Below are 19,570 nucleotides of genomic sequence, written 5' to 3' on the forward strand. Positions count from 1 at the left end.
GCAATAGTCCATCAATATCATGGTGGGGGACACCAGAAAATGGGCTTCACACACTGTACCCATGTGGGAAATCGAACCCGGCGTGACGAGCGAACCCTTGAACCACTAGGCTACCCCACCGTCCAGATAATGAATGAGGTGCTATAAATAGTTGTTATTAATTTGGGTGAACTCCATTGTGTCACATCAATATCATGTGTTATTTCAAGTCTGGAAGACTTTTTGTACCACTCAATGACAACCATTTAGTGGTTCCTAGCATGGAACATAGAGTGCTGCACATCTTCAGTTGTTCATAGATCTTGGAGTCACCTACCTCCATACTCCACCTTGCCATCGTTGTCAGTATCTTGGAGTCACCTACCTCCATACTCCACCTGGCCATCGTTGTCAATGTCTTGGAGTCACCTACCTCCGTACACCATCTGGCCATCGTTGTCAGTATCTTGGAGTCACCTACCTCCGTACTCTACCTGGCCATCGTTGTCAATGTCTTGGAGTCACCTACCTCCGTACACCATCTGGCCATCGTTGTCAATGTCTTGGAGTCACCTACCTCCGTACTCCACCTGGCCATCGTTGTCAATGTCTTGGAGTCACCTACCTCCGTACACCATCTGGCCATCGTTGTCAATGTCTTGGAGTCACCTACCTCCGTACTCCACCTGGCCATCGTTGTCAATGTCTTGGAGTCACCTACCTCCATACTCCACCTGGCCATCGTTGTCAATGTCTTGGAGTCACCTACCTCCATACTCCACCTGGCCATCGTTGTCAATGTCTTGGAGTCACCTACCTCTGTACTCCACCTGGCCATCGTTGTCAATGTCTTGGAGTCACCTACCTCCGTACACCATCTGGCCATCGTTGTCAATGTCTTGGAGTCACCTACCTCCGTACTCCACCTGGCCATCGTTGTCAATGTCTTGGAGTCACCTACCTCCATACTCCACCTGGCCATCGTTGTCGATGTCTTGGAGTCACCTACCTCTGTACTCCATCTGGCCATCGTTTTCAATGTCTTGGAGTCACCTACCTCCGTACTCCACCTGGCCATCATGGTCGATGTCTTGGAGTCACCTACCTCCGTACTCCACCTGGCCATCGTTGTCAATGTCTTGGAGTCACCTACCTCCGTACTCCACCTGGCCATCGTTGTCGATGTCTTGGAGTCACCGACCTCCGTACTCCACCTGGCCATCGTTGTCAATGTCTTGGAGTCACCTACCTCCATACTCCACCTGGCCATCGTTGTCAATGTCTTGGAGTCACCTACCTCCATACTCCATCTGGCCATCGTTGTCAATGTCTTGAGTCACCTACCTCCGTACTCCACCTGGCCATCGTTGTCAATGTCTTGGAGTCACCTACCTCCGTACTCCATCTGGCCATCGTTTTCAATGTCTTGGAGTCACCTACCTCCGTACTCCACCTGGCCATCATGGTCGATGTCTTGGAGTCACCTACCTCCGTACTCCACCTGGCCATCGTTGTCGATGTCTTGGAGTCACCTACCTCCGTACTCCACCTGGCCATCGTTGTCGATGTCTTGGAGTCACCGACCTCCGTACTCCACCTGGCAATCGTTGTCAATGTCTTGGAGTCACCTACCTCCATACTCCACCTGGCCGTCGTTGTCAATGTCTTGAGTCACCTACCTCCGTACTCCACCTGGCCATCGTTGTCGATGTCTTGGAGTCACCTACCTCCGTACTCCACCTGGCCATCGTTGTCGATGTCCAGCAGCTGGTGCAGCTCCTCTTGCTCCTCCGCACTCGGCTCCAGACCGAGGTATCTCAGCGTCTGTCATCAAACCTCACTCCATCAGTTTCAGAACAAGTAAGCAGAAATCTGGAGTCTGATAATCATCAAGCCTGGCCCCAGTGATCAGGCAGTCAGGCTCACTGACAATTTTTGTGAATGTCATATTTCCAAATGCCTCGATCGATTCTTAAGATGTCAATCAATGGATTGTCTGGTACAGACTCAATTATTTACAGACTGTCACCATACTGATCGAATATTGCTGAGTGCTGCGTTAAACAACAAACATGATTACAGTCCACACCACCAAAGCCAAACTCCCAAGTGGTCACTGATATAGCATCATACTCAAAAGCCACTGGGTTTGTTGTTCTTGTAACGCCACACTCAGCAATGTTCCAAGTTATATGACTGCAAGTAACTTCACTTTACATCTGTAACAATACCACAGATGGGCATTCATCCACTTTCTTCATTTCTCACATTCATCTAAAAACAGCAGACGCCAGAATTTAGAGTTATTCACCATAGATCTATTTCATTCGGAAAATATCGTAAATATCTGGAGATACCATTTTACATCATTAATTCGACAAAATTGCGGTTGGTATGTTGCAGATGTAATGCCAACAACTCAGCAATTTGACCGGGAAAACATAAGAACTGTACCTTACATGTTAGCAGGGTACATTGAAAATAATAGAGTGGGTCTCAGCCAATCAGAAGCTGGCATTAATAAGGTAAGATAAATAACTCAGTTGATCACTTGCTTGATAAAGGTACAAATGGCCTTAACGAAATGCCACATTGAAAGTTCAAGTTCAAATACATATGTCAACTCAGTCTTCACTGATACTACGGGGGTGACTGGGTGGCCCAGTTGTTCAAGGCACCGCAATTCGCGGTCAGAGTTGAGTTGCTTGGGCATGTCAGAAACCTATGATCGTAGGTTTGAATCCTGGTTTGACCCGCTTACGTTTCTAGGTTTGTCAGCACCACACCACAGTTCGTGGTAAATGTCTGAGACAAAATGGCATTAAAATCCAACTTGCTCACTCACTCATTGACACTACAGCTTCTTATATGCTACATAGGCTTAACAAAAAAAATTGTTTCTCAGGCACTTGCTTTTGAATATATAATGTGTATTTATTTATTTTTATTTTTTTCTTCAAAGTAGTATGTAACCAAATAAACAGTCGTGTAGAGACAACCTGGGAAAGAGCCTCCCTACATCAATGTATTACTTGAATAAAGTAAAATACTGGAATACAGTAATTGACTACTATTTGACTATCAGTGTGCAAAATACATACATACAATGAGCTTTGATTTTATTTCACAACGCAAAGATGTTAATTTTTTTTAAATGGAAATAAAAACGAAACGTACAGTGGACTTTATTGATGATGCGGGGGGTGCCTGAGAACCAAGACAATTATTGTTTTTTGCTTTAAGATAACATATTGCCCAGAATTGTATCTTTGCAAAGAGAAACTTCCAACAATTGTTTGCCTACCACTTCCAGCTTCTCGACCTTGACCTTGGAGTGAGGATCGATGGAGATCTTCCTGGAGACTCTGCCCCCTCCTCCTCTGGGGGAGTTGCCGATGCTACGTGGAGAGGAGGAATCAAGAGGGGGCGTAGTGGCCGAGGAGATTCTGACCGGACTTGAGGAGAGGTCGCTGTCGTCCAGTCCATGATCTGCCAAAGGCAAGAGAGAAGCTGTAGACAGGTAGGGGGTGAATGTGAGGATGTCGGGGCAGTACCCACCTGTAGACAAATAGGGGGTGGACGTGAGGATGTCGGGGTAGTACGTACCTGTAGACAAATAGGGGGTGGATGTGGGGATGTCGGGGCAGTACGTACCTGTAGACAAATAGGGGGTGGATGTGAGGATGTCGGGGCAGTACGTACCTGTAGACAAATAGGGAGTGGATGTGGGGATGTCGGGGCAGTACGTACCTGTAAACAGGTAGGGGTGGACGTGAGGATGTAGGGGCAGTACATACCTGTAGACAAATAGGGGGTGAATGTGAGGATGTCGGGGCAGTACGTACCTGTAGACAAATAGGGGGTGGACGTGAGGATGTCGGGCAATCCCTACCTGTAGACAGGTAGGGGGTGAATGTGAGGATGTCAGGGATGTACGTACCTGTAGACAAATAGGGGGTGGACATGAGGATGTCGGGGCAGTACGTACCTGTAGACAGGTAGGGGGTGGACATGAGGATGTCGGGGCAGTACGTACCTGAAGACAAATAGGGGGTGGATGTGAGGATGTCAGGGGCAATCCCTACCTGTAGACAGGTAGGGGGTGAATGTGAGGATGTCGGGGCAGTACGTACCTGTAGACAAATAGGAGGTGGACGTGAGGATGTCGGGGCAATCCCTACCTGTAGACAAATAGGGGGTGGACGTGAGGATGTCGGGGCAGTACGTACCTGTAGACAAATAGGGGGTGGACATGAGGATGTCGGGGCAGTACGTACCTGTAGACAAATAGGGGGTGGATGTGAGGATGTCGGGGAAATCCCCACCTGTAGACAGGTAGGGGGTGGACGTGAGGATGTCGGGGCAATCCCTACCTGTAGACAAATAGGGGGTGAATGTGAGGATGTCGGGGCAATCCCTACCTGTAGACAAATAGGGGGTGGACGTGAGGATGTCGGGACAGTACGTACCTGTAGACAAATAGGGGGTGGACGTGAGGATGTCAGGGCAGTACGTACCTGTAGACAAATAGGAGGTGGACGTGAGGATGTCGGGGCAATCCCTACCTGTAGACAAATAGGGGGTGGACGTGAGGATGTCGGGGCAGTACCCACCTGTAGACAAATAGGGGGTGGACATGAGGATGTCGGGGCAGTACGTACCTGTAGACAAATAGGGGGTGGATGTGAGGATGTCGGGGAAATCCCCACCTGTAGACAGGTAGGGGGTGGACGTGAGGATGTCGGGGCAATCCCTACCTGTAGACAGGTAGGGGGTGAATGTGAGGATGTCGGGGCAGTACGTACCTGTAGACAAATAGGGGGTGGACATGAGGATGTTGGGGCAATCCCTACCTGTATACAGGTAGGGGGTGGACGTGAGGATGTCGGGGCAGTACCCTCCTGTAGACAAATTGGGGATGGAAGTGAGGATGTTGGGGCACTCCCTACCTGTAGACAAATAGGGGGTGGACGTGAGGATGTCGGGGCAGTGCGTACCTGTAGACAAATAGGGGGTGGATGTGAGGATGTCGGGGCAGTACGTACCTGTAGACAAATAGGGGGTGGATGTGAGGATGTCGGGGCAGTACGTACCTGTAGACAAATAGGGGGTGGATGTGGGGATGTCAGGGCAGTACGTACCTGTAGACAAATAGGGGGTGGATGTGAGGATGTCGGGGCACTCCCTACCTGTAGACAGGTAGGGGGTGAATGTGAGGATGTCGAGGCAGTACGTACCTGTAGACAAATAGGGGGTGGACGTGAGGATGTCAGGGCTGTTCCGGGCTGCTGCCTGCCCGAGACTCAGTCGGCTCATGGAGGCCTTCAATACAAGTCAGAAAATATCTCACGACCTGCCAGATATCATATTTCATAAGATTTACAAGGACGTATAATTAATATTAACAATAGCCATTCTATTTATTACAAATATTTACATATTAATTACATAAACAGAAATAATCAATCCGAATAGAGATACACTTGATTCAATTACTTCAGAAGAACTGCCACATGAGAAATACATAAGGACTCCTAGTATAGACTAGTTACCTCATAGGAATCACTTGGCTGCTCTTTAGGAAGTTCCCTGGGTGCAGGATAATCTGTAACAATGTACATGAGTGAGTGAGTGAGTATGGATTTATGCCACTTTTAGAAACATTGCAGCATTTATCAGGGCAGGGGACACGAGAAATGGGCTTAAAAAATTGTATCCAAGTGGGGAATCAAACCCAAGTCTCCGCCGTGACAAGTGAACAAATTAACCACTAGGCTACCCAGCGCCCTTGTATATAAGTATTAAAAGATATAACTGTCATCAAGCAATGTCATAGCTGCCTGTAAATCTGAACAAGGTCAAACACAATGCTATTTCATATTGCACTCTCATAACTTGGATTTAAATCAATGAATAGTATGGCTACAAATATTACAGATATTTCAAGGCAGTGTGCACAGGAAGGCATCTTGCAATCTCATTAAAGTCAGAGGATGGGAGGATATTTCCATTGGAGGTCGCGTCAGGCGAACCCTGAGCTAACGTTGACTGCCCAATAAAAATGCATGGATTCTTGATCAGATGTCAGCTTTCCAAAATATTTATGGTCCATTTCTTTACCCCTTTAATGTGGAAATGTCCATGTTAATGAAACAAAACCCACATTGAACAACAAATATTCCTTAGATGGTACTCCCTTTTGGGTGTAGATGCCATGGCACTCTGAAATGGCAAGATATATAAATATCCACGGATATAATTGTGATGCTGTATTTTTTGGCAGTCAGAATTCCCCAAATAAATATTATACAGTAAACTATGTTTATAACAAACACATTTATAACGAGCTGGCAGATATAACAAACTATTTCTTTGTCCATTTGCTGTATATATGTTGTACAAAGGTACCCATGTGGGATTTGAACCTGGTCCTTTAGCATGAGAAGCAAACACTTGAACCACAAGGCTACTCTACTGTCACAAGTTACAAGGGGCATATCCTGTCCAAAGATCCTGTAACTATGTACTGTTTCAGTACCTTTCTGACTTCCTGATAACTCCTCTGCGCCTGCAGCACCATTAGCAAAGGAAGCATCAGCAATCAGTGAACTGCGACCACTGTGCTTTTCCGAATACAGTGTGTATTCATCTCTGCAAAAGATAACAAAAGATATCGTCAAATGTTTCCGAAAGTCCACAGATTGGCTATACATGTGTTTTTAAACTTGAGTTAAATAAAAAATTGGTTCATCGTTATTCAACTCTAAAAGGGTTTCAACCTTCTTATCAAACTTACAAGGTTTTGTTGACATGTTCAGTTTTAAAACTGTTGTTAGTAAACCTATAACAAAATTTGTTAAAGCTATCAACAATATTCAGAGTCTACCACCCAGTCCTCTAAGTAACGACCATTTTGGTCGCCAAATGCCACTTAGATCTAATAACGGGAACCTAAATTTATCGACTGCTCGCCACTTGGCTACTAAAAGTCAACATAACTGGTGATGATATCTGTTAAAGATATATGTTGGCTCCTAAAAACTTAGGTTGGCTCCTAAAATATTCATGTTTGGAGCCACTTGCCTCCCTAACAAAAATAGGAACTTAGAAGGCTGCCACCACTAAAGTATGCACCATTGGGGAGACACAAGATAGTGCATTAGGACACCTCTTGCAGAAATGTAAAAGGATTATCTTGGCCTTTTGACAGATTCATCATTAGATTGCACTGAAGTGTGATACACACTGCATTTTACATGTATTGCAAACAAGTGAGTATGGTTTTACGCCACTCTAATCCAGCAATATCATGGTGGGAGACACCAGAAAATGGGCTTCACACATTGTACCCATGTCGGGAATCGAACTGGAGTCTTCAGCGTGACAAGCAATGCTTTAACCACTAGGCTACCTGACCGCCCTCATTTAAACATGAACTTAACTGTAAGTGGTTGTAATCTAGAAGTCTGCCTTCTTCCTTTTCATTGAAACTGATATCATCCTAATCAAATTCCATATCCCCAGGTTTGTTTAATGTGTTATATTTATTGTTTATCCACTTTGCATTAGCATGTTTGTGTATTCATTTTAAATGTTCCCACTCAAAATATTGCTAGAGAACACCTATGATTGGCTTTGCACAATATATATCATCGAAGGTAGTTTTTAAACAGGATATGACTTCTAAGGGTGCCCTTTAGGCACCAGGAACTGTCCCTTTATCATTTTAACATTGGTACTCTAATAAAAGAATTTAAAGCCTGACAATATGAACCATTTCCTTGACAAAAGCTTCACACAACATCAACAAATAAACTTGATACCAGTACGTACCAGGACAAGAGATATTATGGATAACAACTTATTTATTGAACACACCATGGAGTACATAGCATTTCAGGGCTACTTCTTCAATGTTAAATGTTGGCACTCAGTAATTTTGCTAAAGAACACTAGTCACAGGTTTCGTACAACATATATCATCGCAGGTAGGTTTTAAACAGTATATGATTTCAAAGCATGCATTTCAAGTAGCCCTGGAAATTTGTGTATGCATAATACAGAAGCTGTTATCTATACCACTGCTTGTCATGATAAATCCAACTTCTAAATGCCTATGAAGACTCTCACTGAGTCTCAGTATGTACCACTGTTTCATCATATTGACCATGATTCAAATTCCAAAATTTCAATGGCAAAAACAGCAGGTAAGAATAAGGAAGCCAAAAAATAGAAATCAACTTTACCTTGCTTGCTCATCCCGTGTAAATATCATTTCGACTCGGTTCGACGCGGCGGCGTGTCTCAGAACAGCTAGAGCTGTATCATTAGTGACACCCTCTAGACTTTCTCCATTCACTGTCAACAGCTGATCCCCTTCTTGTAAACTGCCTATGAACAGTCACAAAACGATATATACTTTCTTCTTTTGTGGTATTTCCAATTCTTTTCAAGGTTTATACAGATACAGGTTATTGAGCACAAGACATTTGCATGCATACAGGTCACTAAAGTACAAGACAAATATATTCCAAATTGATGGTTTGGTGTGTTTTTTCAAATTTTAATAAGTGTGATCGGGGGATGACACATCCCCCCAGTCTGGAACAAGTCATCTTCCTGAGGCAAGGGAGTTCACTAATTTCCAGGCTCGACTGTAGCCCCAACATGGGTTATTTCGAGTTATGTCCCTTCTATATCTCTCCTATTGACCAATCAGATTCCTAATCTCATATCACTTGCATTTGTTTTAAATAAAACGGCGCCGCCCAGTCAAGACAATCTGATCAATAATCCAGATCTGTAGTATAAAAGAACGGGTCTTACCCCACAAAGTGCATCAAATTACTTGAGCACCTTCATTAAAAACATGAAAAGATTTGCAGTTGACAGTGCACGTGCTTTGCAAATCCTGCAGTCGACCGAAATCTACACATTGAAATCCATGTTATTCACGAACAGGATGCCTAGTTCGTTACACGATTTTGATTGGACTATGCGATTTTGACTGGACTATGCATAGACTCGTTAGTCCAGCCCAAACTCCGGAATTCCAGGTAAGTTCGGCAAGGATGGAAACTGTACTTTTATAATCAGTAAATTCCCTTGCCTAGGAAAGATTGGTGCCAGTCAGAAATGGAGTTTGGATACTTATATCACACTTTTGGTTCATTCCCATTGGATAACTTCAGTTCTAGTGGTGAGACGATACACCGATGCATCAGTGGATCGTAAGTTTTTACTTCTCAATACAAGTATCGATCACAGTTGCACACTAGGTAAAAAATACCGCTTTGGCCTTAAATATTTGCTTTAATAACTTTCGACTAAACATTAATCAGTAGTGCAAGTTAATAGTGAAAACATACATATTTTCATTTGTTGTGCCATACTTCACACTGCTAACTGTAAATCATCAGTGTGCCAGTATTGGGCCATCCTCTCTTGAAAAAGATTGCTTACGCACCACAGATAAGAGCACATGCAAGTATTGTGATACATATCGGATCATGAGTAAGGTATCGTGATACGTATCGGATCACAATGTTGGTGTATCGTCCCAGCCCTATTCAGTTCAATGAAAAATAATGCTGTTCAGTATTTTTCAATATCCCAAATCATCAAAAGGCACCAGTTCACCACTAGACTGATATGAATAGGAACTTTTATAAAAAAAAATTCAACAGTTTGGGAGTTCTGCTCTTGAAATGAGCACTACCCTCATTTTTAGTCTAAGTCCAAATGAAATTGTTGTCATAAAAAAAATAAATATTCAAAACAAAAATAAAAAATCATCAAAAGGCACGTGTTCACCACTAGACTGATCAAGTTTCATTCAGATATATTCAATGGATCTGGTGATCTGCTATGGAAACGAGCACTAGTCTTATTTTCAGTTAAGTCCAACTTATCATGAAAACATAAAGAAATAAAAAAAATTTAAAATCCCAAATAATCGAAAAGCACCAGTTCACCACAAGACTAATCTGTATAGCAAGTTTCCACAAGTAATATTAAATGGTTCTGAAGTTCTGCTCCGTAAATGATAACTAGCCTTATTTTCAGTAAACTCCAACTTGTGTCAGGAAACCATAAAAAAAGAAATCTGAAGTCATCAAAAGCACCACAAGACTGATCTGTATAACAAGTTTCATCAAGTAATATTCAACGGTCTAGGAATTCTGCTCTGGCTCTGGCTCTGACGGATGGACCGACATGCTGATAGCTTTCTGACCCTGTTTTTTCAAACAGGGGGGATAAGAAATGTGTCAGAACATCAGTTTGGATGAAAAATCTTTTACAGTTTTCAAGTTGTGCTCCAGGACAGACATACGGATGGACAGACAGACGGACCAGGTGATGACAATATATCCCCCTGCATTATATGCCAGGGGGGGGTAAAAAACCATATTTCATAAACAGTCACCATGATAGAACATCTAAAATCAAACAATCTCAGCAGTTTTTATCTGAAGTTCATCAGTCATACACAGTAATATATTGTTAACATATGAAATACCATTGACTTAAATATGAAATACAAGCACTTGTAAACTTGCCATCAACCTCCGCCAGGCCTCCTGGTAAAATCCTCTTCACAAAGATGCCAAACAACTCCGTTCCATCAGGGCTGCAGCCTCCACAGATCTTGAGACCTGGTAGCCATGGAACAATGACCAATTGAAACACTCAAGATAATGCTTGATCAATATGTAGTATTTGTCTTTTGAAAAGTGAGAAAAATGCAACTTGCAGTGAAAGAGTTACCTCCCTTCCATTACCGCGCTAACATGGGTTGGTTTTTTATAAGTTAACACAGAAACAAAAACTGTCACTTTTGTCCAAATTTGTGCAATTTGGGATCTGTGGATGCGTAACCCAGTGATCAGTAAGCCACTTGTTGCGTGTTTTATTTGTATAGTTGGGGAAGTTACATAAGCATGACCATGCTCGGCTGTTACGGGTAAGGGTTGGTGAACTGCTGAATATATTGCTGATTATGCAATAAACTGGCCAGCAGACCAGGTCAATAAGTCAACAAGCTTGCATCATTAACCTTGGTCTGTGAGTGTCCTGATCTGGTTGAGATATGGATCAACCAGGCCGAGATGGATGGATGGCTTAGTGATAGTGAATGTGTGATTGTGTGGAAGTTGGGATCTTACTCAAAGGTTTGCTGGTCAAAAAGTGAAATGAATACTTTTTTTATCATGTCTGAACATTTATTATGCCCTGCCTTATAAGAATAGACAAAAAAATGAAACTATGATGTCTTAATATAAATTTACACTGAAACAAGCATGAGCTTCTCATTCCCCCACCAATGGTTGTTATATAGAGTGCAGCACTCAAGACATCTTTGCAAATTATGATCAAGAAATATTAAACTATCTTTGAGTTATCGGGGTTCAATTTAATTATATAATGTGAGTGAGTGAGTATGGTTTTACGGCACTCTTAGCAATATTCCAGCACTATCAAAGCGGGGGACACCAGAAATGGGTTTCACACATTGTACCCATGTCGGGAATAGAACCCAGGTCATCGGTGTGACGAGCGAACACTTAAAACACTAGGCTACCCGACCTCTGGAACCTAATATTTATGTCTACATGCACTAAGTGCATGCGAAATAAAATGAAATTGTGTCTGACAAAGCTTTATGTACTTGTCCACCCCCTCATTATCATTAAAGTTTAAGTACCATACGTCACTACTCCCTGTGTCATGTGTAATTTGTCATGCTTTCCCGGGCTTGACATAATCAAACTGTGGGGAGAAATAAGCTGCATATTTGCATAAAATACCCCCCAAAACTATTCAAAAGCCAATTACTTACAATTAACTTGCGTACAGAAATGCATGCATTAAATGGAAAACTCAATTGTTTGAAAACAGCAAACGTAAACACGCAATGAAGCTTTTTAAGCATGCGTACAACGGAGCTAATTTCCGAAACATAATTACAAGCCAATTTACTTTTCGAGTGGTTAAGGCTCTATTTAGAAACATTACCGTATTCAACGTAATAAGCGCCCCGCTCTAATAAGCGCCCACGGCGATATTTGCTAATATATTAGCTCATGAACAATCCGAATGAGCACCCTTTCCGATTGATCAATGTACACAATACTTATTTATTCGAGTATAATATGCACTCGTGTGTTATATGCACCCCCGAATTATGGGCAATTAAATTCTGGAAAAATATATCTCTCATATATAAACATTTCAGGCTGTTTTTTTTGACAAAATATTATTCTAATAAGAGCCCCCAATTTCTAACTTTGAGAGCGCCCTGGGCGCTTATTACATCGAATACGGTATATCACATCTAAAATGTCAACATCTTCCTGGTGCAAGTTACATCAAGTTCCTTAAATCGAGCCCTGCTTATATTCTTGAAACAAAACCTACCCTCCTTTGAAGTCGAAATGGTTATCATGGAAACCAGAAAAATAAAATTTACAAAACTTCAAAAATAGCAAAAGGCACCAGTTAATGTCTAGACTGATATCTGTGCAAATTTCACATGGAAATCACTGTAGCTCCCAATATATCACAATCGCACTACAAGGTTTTTTACATCACAAAGCCCTATGTAAACGTGCTGATTACCACCAATACACAGCGACATTAGATCATTCAAGTACATATAGCCATAAGGCTCTGAACCTCACCTTGAAATACATCATACATGTATGAGGAAATAATGGTGGACATGCTTATAATCAGATCAGAATTTTGTGAACAAGTTTTAGAGACCCCATAGCTGGGATTATTCATACAAATTTGTACCACAAATTTCCCACAAATACACAGTGACAGGGTCTCGGTTTCCCACAAGCACTAATCATGTCATCTAGACCTGGAAAGGAATGGCCACCCATGACCAAGTTTCTCTGTGACACCCATGCTACTTACCTAATCCATGTGAGCAGTCAGTAAATACAACTAGTTCTGCTTCCCGAATATCTTCATCTTCTTCAACTCTGTAACATAACATAAAAAAGTGCTAAAAATTTACTATGCATCAATAGATGATTTAAAAAAACAGAGCCATAAGGGTCTGAATCTCACCTGAAATATGAGAAAATAATGGCGGCCATGCTTAAAATTGGATCAGAATTTTGTGAACAACTTTTAAAGACACAATCGCTGGGATCATTCATACAAATTTGTAATTTCTGAGGAAATGGAAAAATGAAGAAACACAACAAAACCAGGAATACATGAAGGTCAAAGATTTAGCTTTATTTCTAATGCTAGATTTCTTTGGGTATTCAATATAATTTTACTCCGTTTGATCCAATAAATTTGATATTATCTATAAAACCAATGATGAGACACTTTCAGTTTAAATTTTTTTTGGGATGTTTCAGGTTACGTCTAATTTGCATCTGTTCATGTGATGCCCCAAGCATAAGGAAGTTCACAACAGCTTGTCCAATTTACAGTCGATTAGGAGACTTTGGGTTTAACGTCGTGTTCCAGATTACTTCACTTGAATAGCGATGTGCATGCCTGTGTATGGCTGCCTGTGCTAGTCTGGACATGCAGGTTTTATAGTGCTAGCACACTGAGATACCACGTCGCAGTTAAGCATGACCACTAGGGCTGTTACAATTCACTCGCCTATTCGGTGAATCGAACCGTATCCATTCATGAATTGAATTCGTTATTTGTGGCCACTAGAATCTAATATTTATGAATATATATTTTAGTAATGTGCAATACAAATCAGTTCACACGAAGCAATGGTGAGGCATAGGTCCAGCCTATTTGTCATAATAGAATGGAGTGAGTGAGTGAGTGAGTGAGTGAGTGAGTGAGTGAGTGAGTGAGTATGGTTTTACGCCGCTTTTAGTTTTAGCAATATTCCAGCAATATCAACAACATTGATATTGACATTGACAACTGAAATGAGCTTCACGCATGGTACCCATGTCGGGAATCTAACCCGGGGCCTTCGAAGTGACGAGCGAACGCTTTTAACCACTAGGCTACCCGACCGCCCCTAACAGAATGGAGATGCATGTACAACACATTGGGTGATGGAGGAGGAGTGGTACACAAGCAATTCAAAAGTAATTGGGTAATGGTGAGTTTTGTGCAAATACGCAGCTTATTGATGACTTGTTTGAAACACACTGACACCTGAATACATTGGAACCACTTAAAGCTTATTGCCCATGCAGATTTTACTTTATAACATACATAATACATATAGTTGAAAATAAACATTTTTCTATAATGTCGGTAATAAAAACAGAATCCTGTTGAAGCATACTCTGAACACAGATGGTGTGTCCGTGTCCAACATGATAATTTGCAGCACAATAACTCAATTATCGTGTGGTCATGCATATCTGATGAGGGCTGTTTATCATGTAGAAACTAGGGGAAACATGCTTTTTTTTTTTACAAGAAAAAAGTTCTTATAAAATATAAATTGGATTGCATTCCATCCTTAAATTATCCAGTGTATCATATCTCCATTCCATTATGATTAACATTTGCCACCACAGTTTCGCTTGGAGTTCAGTTCAAATGGAGAACATTAAATAATAGCCATCCAATCAAATTACATGATATATTGTTACATGAACTTTTGATCTCTGTGGGGGAAGTAACGACTGATATCACAGGTCCACGAAGGCCTAAATTGTTCAGTTTCAGTACAGTAAACTACGGTTATAACGAACACGCTTATAACGAACTTACGGATATAACGAACTTACTTTTTGGTCCCGACTAGTTGCTGTAGTTATGCTGTATATATGATTATAACGAACTACGGTTATAACGAACTAAAATTAGTAGTCCCCTTGAGTTCGTTATAACCGTACTTTACTGTATTTCGGTTAAGTTTTTAAATTGGAACATTTCAGTATTTACAGTTGGGGGCACGGAAGGCCAAGTCATCTAAGGAGCCACAATATGCTTGAAGAGTTGCATCCCTTGGGCACGTCAGAAATCTATGATTGAGTGTATGAATCCCAGTTCGCCCTGATAATGTTTCTAGGTTTGTCAGCACTAGGGCTGTTACGATTCACTCGCGTATTCGGTGAATTGAACCGTACCATTCATGAATTGAATTTGTTATTCGTGGCCACTAAAATCGATTATTTATGAATATGCAGTCATGTGCATTTACATACCCTGACCCTTAAAATATCCATAAGAACATATTATATGCATAGATTTCTTCAAAGACAACACTCTTTTATATTTAATTTTACAGTATTGAAGTCACTGGTCATTGTTGCATTTGAGCAGATACTAGTACCTGGGTAAGTGCAGTATATGAATGTATAATAAATCAATAATTAACAAACCATGTCAAATAATTATTTTTTTTATTGTTTCACTGAATATCATAAATAATACATCAACTACTGACTTGTTATTGTATTCGTATTCATTACCATATATTCATGATACGAATCGTATTCGCCTCATAGTGTATTCGTTGCAGCCCTAGTCAGGACCATACCCGTTTCACCAAAGTGGTAACGTCTGGGACCTGCATTACTTCGGGCTTTCCTCCCACATTGAGCCGACACGCCATGATGTAACATAAATACTGTTCAAATACTCACTCACTCAGTATTAACAGTAACAATATTTAGGTATTAACACTTTATAAAACAAAGCAATGCTGGCATGTTCCTAAGCAATAGCATCTACAAGAACATGATCATCATCACTTTGCCATTTTGGCACTTGTCTGATTCTTGTAGAATGTCTCCACACAGATTGTGGCAACTCGACACCACCACACTGTCATCATCAAGTCCCGGTACTAAAGTGTTATCACTGATCTCATGTTGGAGCCAGTATCAACATTCAGTGACACAGTTCGAGAATTAACCTGCTCCAACCTGCATCAAGCTGTTTCACCTCAGGCACTGTCTATCTTCATTGTCCACATGATGGGGGTCATGCAAAGTGTTTCTTCAGTCATCTGTTAATAATCACAAGAGATCTACCAGTCCTGACAAGGAAGAATCTTATACCGTATTCGACGTAATAAGCACCCCGCTCTAATAAGCGCCGACGGAGATATTTGCTGATATATTGGCTGGTGAACAATCCCAATTAACACCCCTTCCGATTGATCAATGTACACAACACTTATTTATTTGCGTATAATACACACTCGTGTGTTATATGCACCCTTAATTATGGGCAATAAAATTCTGGGGAAATATATATGTCGTACATAAACATTTCAGGCTGTCACCATAAACCACGAAATTTATCTTTCATCTCTGTCTTTTTTCACCAAAATAATATTCTAATAAGAGCCCCCTTTTTTTTAATTTTGAGAGCGCCCTGGGCGCTTATTATGTCGAATATGGTATGTTGTTTTCCCTTAGTTTTAACGATGACAGGGCCTTCCTATCTCTCAGATGCAAGTTTTATTCTAGTCCTACTTACATGTTTAGGGTGGTGTACCCAAACCTTCTCCCCTTCTTGGAAAGGAGTGAAGCTGATGTGTTCAAGTTGAGACTCATTTCGTTCACCAACTTCCTTCATAATCTTCTCTTTCAATCCATGCTGCAGATTCACCAGCTGTTACGATCTGGATGCTTCTGGCATTATGCCTGACTGCAATGGCACATCCATTTTGTCACATGCACTGTGCCCAATCACCACTGTCTGTCATTTTATTTGGAGTTGTCCGAATAGCTAATAAAACTGCAGGTAATTTCAGATCCCCGTCTTTTGGACCCTGAGCTTCCATCAACATTGAAGTTTCAAACTTCTGCATTAATACTCAGAATGCATTTTTTCACCTGGAAGTTCATTTTGATTTGTAGTAACATCCTTTGTGAGAGGTGGCAGAAAATTTCCATGGTTAACGGCAAAGGATGTATAGTACACCCTAAACAGTTTGCATGTATTACGTGCAAGACTTTCCATGCTTACAGGATGCATTTGAACCAAATACACCAGTGTCAAGGATATTTCTGCAGGCATCAAAGTGACAAGGTATTCTCTGTTGATGAAAAGGGACAAATTTGGTTTCCGCTCTGTCATCAAGCATCTCCAACTGAAAGCACTAACTCCAACAGTCATCCACCAGGACATGGTGTCAACACAAGGAGCTTATGCTCCTTCCCTTGCCACTGTTAACAAATGGGCAGTGGAGTTCAAGAGGGGAAGAGGCATCGAAGATGATCCAAGATCAGGAAGACCTTTAAACGCCACCAAGAAAAATGTTGACAAAATGCTTTGATTACGGATGATCGACAACACACCACACATCCCATGGCCATCACAGTACTCTCTCATGAGAGAGATGGGAACATTCTGAGGAATGAGTGAGAGAATTGGTTTTACGCCGCTTTTAGCAATATTCCAGCAATATCACGGCGGGGGGACACCAGAAATGGGCTTCACACATTGTACCCATGTCGGGAATCGAACACTTTAAACACTAGGCTACCCGACCGACCTCTGAGGAATGAAATGTGCATGACAAAGGTTTCAGCAAGCTGGGTTCCAAGGCTTTTGCAAGTTCGCCCCGAATATGTTTCTTGGTTTGTCAGCACCATACCCGTGCTCGTGGGTCTCATTGAAGTGGTAAACGTCTGCATCACTTCGGGCTTTCCTCCCACATTAAGCTGACACGCCGTGATATAACTGGAATACTTTTTAAAGCGGCATTAAACCCAACTCACTCACTCACTCCAAGGCTTCTGACTCCTAATCAGGTTCATTATCTCTCGTGAGAAGCAGACACAAAGGATTTTGTTGAGCAGTTTGTAACCATGATTGAGTCTTGGGTTCACAACTATTAGCCAGAGACTAAACAACAGTCAAAGCAGTGGAAACATCTAAGGTCTCCTTCTTCTACCCCAGTGGGATCAAACTCTCCAGCATCCTTAATAAAAGTAGGTGGACTTCCGAGTGGATTATGTTGAAAAATAATTAGCAACCAACTGTATCAACACAGTCCATTATAGTCATTCTCAGAACTTTTTAGCCGTCCCTCATATTTTAAATATATCTAGGACTTACTCCAACAAAGCCACTATTTTGAATGTAGATCTATGACAAACTCTTGAAAAAAAAGAGTAATCTTGACTGGTTGTTTATTTCAAACTATTCAGCAACAATACTGTACTAAGTCAGCAATACGGGAGATCGAGATTGTGACATCACGAAGGAAATGAAGCCTTGGTGGTATATGGATCAAGGGTATGTATATCATAAATATACACTGGGTCATCTTGCATTTTTACATGAAGCCAAAGAGTGAGACCCGTGAAGATCCGGGGTAGAATAGATCTTCAGCAACCCATGCTTGCCGTAAAAGGCGACTATGCTTGTCGTAAAAGGCGACTAACGGGATCAGGTGGTCAGGCTCGCTAACTTGGTTGGTGCATGTTATCGATCCCAATTGTGTGGATCGATGCTCATGATATTAATCACTGGATTGTCTGGTCCAGACTTGATTATTTACAGACCGCCGTCATATAGCTGGAATATTGCTGAGTGCGGCGTTAAACAACAAACCAACCAACCAAAGAGTGAATTGGGTTTACACTCATTAAAATTTATTGCAGTTCCATCACATCATGCTGCCTTAATGTGGGACAAAAACCAAAATCATGTTTTCCACTTAGGTGCCATGTCGGTATAATAACACGCAACCAACTAAGTCACTTAGTCTGACCACCCAACCCACTTAGTCGCCTCTTGTGACGAGTATAAGTTACTCGGGACCGATTGTAACCTGGATACATGTGAAGATTCGGGTTTGAATTGGTCGACGGTAACCCATGCTTGTCGTCAGAGGCGACTGATAGGATGTGGTAGGCTCGCAGGCTTGGTTGATGCTGCACAGGACAGCTTCCATGGTCTAGTGGTAGAGCATCCACCTGGAAAGTGGAAGGTTGGGGATTTGGTCCCCGGACGCATCATACCGAAAGACGTTAAAAGATGGTACTTGTTGTTGGCGCTCGACATTAAGAGGTTAAAACAAGGACTGGTCGCCTTGGAGTCTGAGTGGTGTATTCATGTTAAGCTTGCCATGGTATCTCAGTGGGCTAGAACAATAAAATCGGAATCAGTCCAGATTAGTACAAGCAGCGACATACACACACATGCATGCATGTTGCTATATAAGTTCAAAAATCTTGGACAAGATGTTAAACCCAATTTCACCTAACTCAGATACGTAGATCGATGCTCATATAGCTTGCAGTGTTAAACAGCGAACATACAAACAAACAAACAGAAAATCTAACCTGGAAACCCAACATGTTGTAATTTTGTGACGGTGAGATAAGAAACATAACAAACAGAAAGGGCAAAAGTAGCCTCTACAGAAATGATACACAAATGTTTTGTCCACAGTACTCACTGATCCACTGGCAGGTCCAGCATCTTCTGTTCAGACATCCTCGATTCAGCAGCAGTCAGTGAAGTAGACATGCTGGATATATCTGACAAAAACAAATCAGATGTTGAAATATACACTGAACTACCATTTTCTGAGTTAGTATAAACACTCAAACATTAAACATTGTATCCTATTATCTATCATGAGTTGTGCTTAATTTAGCTTTGAGTGAGT

General features: G+C 41.6%; 1 protein-coding gene across 1 annotated transcript in view; it reads right to left on the reverse strand.

Annotated features, from left to right (window-relative positions):
• Positions 1-19,570, reverse strand: part of LOC124146013 (syntaxin-binding protein 4-like) — a 45,761-nt gene that overhangs the window by 23,285 nt on the left and 2,906 nt on the right. Inside the window, exons 2-10 of the mRNA XM_048387429.1 lie at positions 19,358-19,439; positions 12,904-12,971; positions 10,539-10,634; positions 8,226-8,370; positions 6,518-6,630; positions 5,532-5,584; positions 5,217-5,301; positions 3,284-3,468; positions 1,707-1,803 (exon numbers count right to left, since the gene is read on the reverse strand). Coding sequence (XP_048243386.1) covers positions 1,707-1,803; positions 3,284-3,468; positions 5,217-5,301; positions 5,532-5,584; positions 6,518-6,630; positions 8,226-8,370; positions 10,539-10,634; positions 12,904-12,971; positions 19,358-19,428 — 913 coding nt within the window. The 5' untranslated portion in view covers positions 19,429-19,439. The remainder of the gene's footprint in view (positions 1-1,706; positions 1,804-3,283; positions 3,469-5,216; positions 5,302-5,531; positions 5,585-6,517; positions 6,631-8,225; positions 8,371-10,538; positions 10,635-12,903; positions 12,972-19,357; positions 19,440-19,570) is intronic.

This window comes from Haliotis rufescens, unplaced genomic scaffold (assembly GCF_023055435.1).
Source record: "Haliotis rufescens isolate VD_foot unplaced genomic scaffold, xgHalRufe1.0.p SCAF_7, whole genome shotgun sequence".
Classification (NCBI taxonomy): Eukaryota; Metazoa; Mollusca; class Gastropoda; order Lepetellida; family Haliotidae; genus Haliotis; species Haliotis rufescens.